The sequence below is a fragment of the Apis laboriosa genome, unplaced genomic scaffold (genome assembly GCF_014066325.1).
Source record: "Apis laboriosa isolate Shangri-la unplaced genomic scaffold, ASM1406632v1 scaffold12_cov154, whole genome shotgun sequence".
Taxonomy (NCBI): domain Eukaryota; kingdom Metazoa; phylum Arthropoda; class Insecta; order Hymenoptera; family Apidae; genus Apis; species Apis laboriosa.
This window is the reverse complement of record NW_025221207.1, coordinates 5,366,704-5,370,859: the sequence shown is the minus strand read 5'-3', so window position 1 is coordinate 5,370,859 and position 4,156 is coordinate 5,366,704. Positions and strand designations below refer to the sequence as shown.

At 34.8% G+C, this 4,156-nt stretch overlaps 2 protein-coding genes across 2 annotated transcripts; both read left to right on the top strand.

Annotated features, from left to right (window-relative positions):
- Positions 1-1,828: 1,828 nt before the first annotated feature.
- LOC122720619 (uncharacterized proline-rich protein-like) lies at positions 1,829-2,428 on the top strand (the record flags this gene model as incomplete). The annotated part of the gene is made up of 3 exons (XM_043947416.1): positions 1,829-1,846; positions 1,928-2,087; positions 2,316-2,428. Coding segments are annotated over exons 1-3 (291 nt in total), but the record flags the coding sequence as incomplete, so codon positions are not given.
- A 339-nt stretch (positions 2,429-2,767) lies between these two features.
- LOC122720618 (vegetative cell wall protein gp1-like) lies at positions 2,768-3,388 on the top strand (the record flags this gene model as incomplete). The annotated part of the gene is made up of 2 exons (XM_043947415.1): positions 2,768-2,880; positions 2,950-3,388. Coding segments are annotated over 2 exons (552 nt in total), but the record flags the coding sequence as incomplete, so codon positions are not given.
- Positions 3,389-4,156: the final 768 nt, after the last annotated feature.

The window sequence follows — 4,156 nt, the reverse complement described above, 5'->3', positions numbered from 1 at the left end:
TTCCGTATATGACGCATTAATTATTAATAAATAATTAATTAAGAAGATTATTGTGTTAAAATTTACATGAGAAACTTGTTTGAGGTTACATCTGCAAGATGCAAGCTTAAAAGTGTAGAAATTTTTCGTAGAAAATTAATAATTAATTAATTTTCGATAGAACGTTTTTTTTATTGTTGCCTTCATATTGAAAATTGATTAATTACTAGTTTTTTACGAAAATTTCCTGCATTTTTAGAATCACATCTTGAAGCCATAACTTCAAACAAGATTCTTTTATAAAATTCAATATGAAATTCTTGTTAATTAATTGTTTATTAACGATTAACTTACAGAGTATCCGAGTCGCAAATATCCATACCGTGCTCGAGTAATAAACAATTAATTTTTTTATCGAAACGATAATAAAATTATGAATATAAATTATATGTGAAAGTAGGGTAGGATATAACGTTTCAAAAGCATGCATTAATGTTTATAAATTAATTGCGTAATAATGAAAAATTAATGAAAAATATATCGTGCGTCGGTGCGTCCTTCCGTATATGACGCATTAATTATTAATAAATAATTAATTAAGAAGATTATTGTGTTAAAATTTACATGAGAAACTTGTTTGAGGTTACATCTGCAAGATGCAAGCTTAAAAGTGTAGAAATTTTTCGTAGAAAATTAATAATTAATTAATTTTCAATATTGCGTCTTTAGTATCAGGAGACGTATAACCTATAAAAGTGGCACATCTTCTCTGTCCTTCTCGCACAGTATAGCTATCCTTTGGCGTGACGTCACGAATACCTCCACGTATGTTATGTATTCCTACTAACAAGTCCGAGCTTCCAGCGTCCATCCGCGAGATGGCGCCACCGATACCTTTCAGGCTTAATTTTTTTTTTTCCGTTTAATTTATAGGAAATATACGCTTCGTATTTTTATGTGCTATATATTTTATATATATTTTTATGTTTTTATATGTTATACATATATTTTACATATATTTTTTAATTATTTTATATTCTATATGTATTTTATATATTTTATATAATTTATATTTAAATTTTTATAAATTTAAATTGTCAAATTCGTATCCTATATATGTATATTGTTATATAGCAAGTCAAAGACGTATGAAACAAATAAATATTATTAATTAAATTATAGAAATTTTTCACATTCATTTTCTTTCAAATTATATTCAATTACGTGAATTTGCATTAAATTGAGAATATTGCAGCAGTTCATAAGTTGTTACAATATTCACATATTCTTAGCAATTATAATTCTTTATGAAACTTTTATTTAATAATTTCATTCAATAATTTTTAATCATTTAATAAAAAGTTGACAACCTTGAATTAAAAATTAATTGTATAAAAAAATATATTCAAAGAAATCTTGTAATTTGAAATTTTGATATTCTTAAAAAAATATATATTAACTGTCTAAAATAATATTACATTTTTCAATCTCGTGACGATGTCGACATAGCAACATATTAGAAAAACAAGCATCCTTACGTATTACGTATTTAAATTATGCGCGTTGAAATGAAACAAAGAATATTTCTCTCTTCATTGTTGTTTCACAAAGAAGTCCTCCAGTATGAAAAAATGAGCAACATGACAAAAACACCCTATCCGAGAAGTATAATCACCGCGGATCTAATAGTCCTCGGTGCAACTAGGACAAGAAGAATAATTTAATAGCTGAGCTCGTAAATCTACTTTGTGAAATCTCACGAAATTGTGCGGTTTTACAAAACGGTGATGGGAGATATTCGTATAAAAGACGTTGACACTTTTGTAGACTTGCTATACGCGAGTTGATTATGCGGGCATTAAAATGGGTACGTAACATTTTAACATGTGTTTAATGAACTTTTTTTTTTCCGTATTTATTATAATCAATAATTGTGCCATGCATACAGTTGAAGATATTGCTGTTAATCGACTATACCGCCGGACAAAATCTGAGGACAGTCCGGCAAGCCGGATATACTTACAATATACCAAGAATACCATTTACTTTACCAAGTCCTAGTCCACCGGCACTACCAAGTTATCCTGCACCAGTTCCTGTACCATCAAGTTATTCTTATCCTGTACCCCCTCCTCGACCTCCACCTTCACCGCCATCTCCACCCCGTCCATTGCCTCCACTACCTTACGTACCACCATCACCACCAGCACCACCACCACAACCACCATCACCACCAATACCACCACCACCTCCACCACCACCACTACCACCTCCACCACCATCACCACCTCCACCGCCATCACCACCTCCACCACCATCACCACCACCACCACCAGTGCCTCCTGGAAGACGTACTTATTTACCACCACCACCACCACCGCCTCCAATACCTCCACCAACACCGCCACCGCCACCACCGCCACCACCACCACCGCCACCACCACCGCCACCACCACCGCCACCACCGCCACCACCACCACCACCGCCACCGCCACCGCCACCGCCACTTCCAAAACCTAATTATTTACCACCAATACCGTCACCGCCATTCCCACCACCACGACCACCACCAATACCACCATTACCAATTCCACCACCATCACCACCACTACCACCTCCGCCACCTCGGCCACCACCATCACCTCCACCTATTCCACCTCCTCCGCCACCACCACCATCTCCGCCTCCTCCTCCTCCACCACCTCCTCCGCCTCCTCCTCCTCCACCTCCGCCGCCTCCTCCGCCACCGCCTCCCTCTCCCCCACCCATACCAATTTACGTGCCTTCGACAACTTCATCTCCACCGATACGAGTTTCTACACCAGCGCCAACTTATCTACCACCATACGATCAGGAAATCCAAGTTTCTCAAGCTCCCGCTTCTTATGCATCAAGCATGGCATCGGCGATATCGTCCACCAATGCGGTGACCATAATTGGACCAGATGGATATAATCCTGTAACAACAACATCTGCACCATCTTATATGGCATATGCAAGTTCGTACGGTTATTCAACACCAAGTCCTATTGCTGGTTACAGTTATCCAACCCCTGCACCTGCTCCGGCTCCTGCACCTAGTTATCTTGCTCCGGTTCCTATACCTAGTTATCCTGCTCCAGCTCCTGCACCTAGTTATCCTGCTCCGGTTCCTCCACCTACTTATCCCTCACCATCTCCTCCTGTTACTGTTGGTTATAATTATCCTGCCCCAGCACCCTCACCTAGTTATCCTACACCCACTTATCCAACACCTACGACTCCTGCATATGATTATTCTCCAATAGTTAGACCTACTTATCCTAGTTATCCAGCTCCAGCTCCAGCTCCAGCTCCAGCTCCAGCTCCAGCTCCAAGACCAATATATTCTTCACGACCTGGACCACGTTATCTACCTCCAATTGCTTAGATTAATTATTTTACACCGGAAATTATTTATCATTATCCAGTTGTTCAATTCAACTGATCTGTTTGAACTCTACAATCAATCTTTTTTTTTGTCAGATAATTTTATCGTTATAGTTTATATTTAAAGTTTTATTATCAAATTATGTCAAACTATATTAAATAATAATTGCACACTATTTCTTTTCTGTTTATCCTGGAGCTGATTTGAATTAGATTTAATTTTTATGTAGCATCTGTGATGAAATTGTGGATATTGTAAACCGTGTATATTTTTAAAATTATAATGTAGCATTTATATGATGTTTATATGTAATTGTGAGACATTTAATTTTGTTTATATCAATGTAATATCTAATGTAATAAGTATTTACGTAAGTTTAGTTGGATGTAATATATTTAATAAATTTTTTGTGTGCAATTTTATATATTGAATTTTGTATGGTAAAGTTAAGTTTAAATTTCTTGTAAGATATAATTTTTCTCTATTTATATTTAAAATTGTAATTATGCGATAATTTTAAATTGAAGTTATATTTTCCTTCATTAATGTGAATGAATATGAATGAATATTAACATTAATATTTAAAAATATTTTTCTGTTAATACGCATTATGTGAAAGTAAAAATAAAAATTATATAATATTTTCTTTCTAATAATTAAAAGGAAAAATATTTTTAAATATTACTATGTTTAAAAAATGCATAAAAATAAATATTAGTGAAGAGATTATGAAACAATTAAAGCAGATTAACCACGTATATACATTTA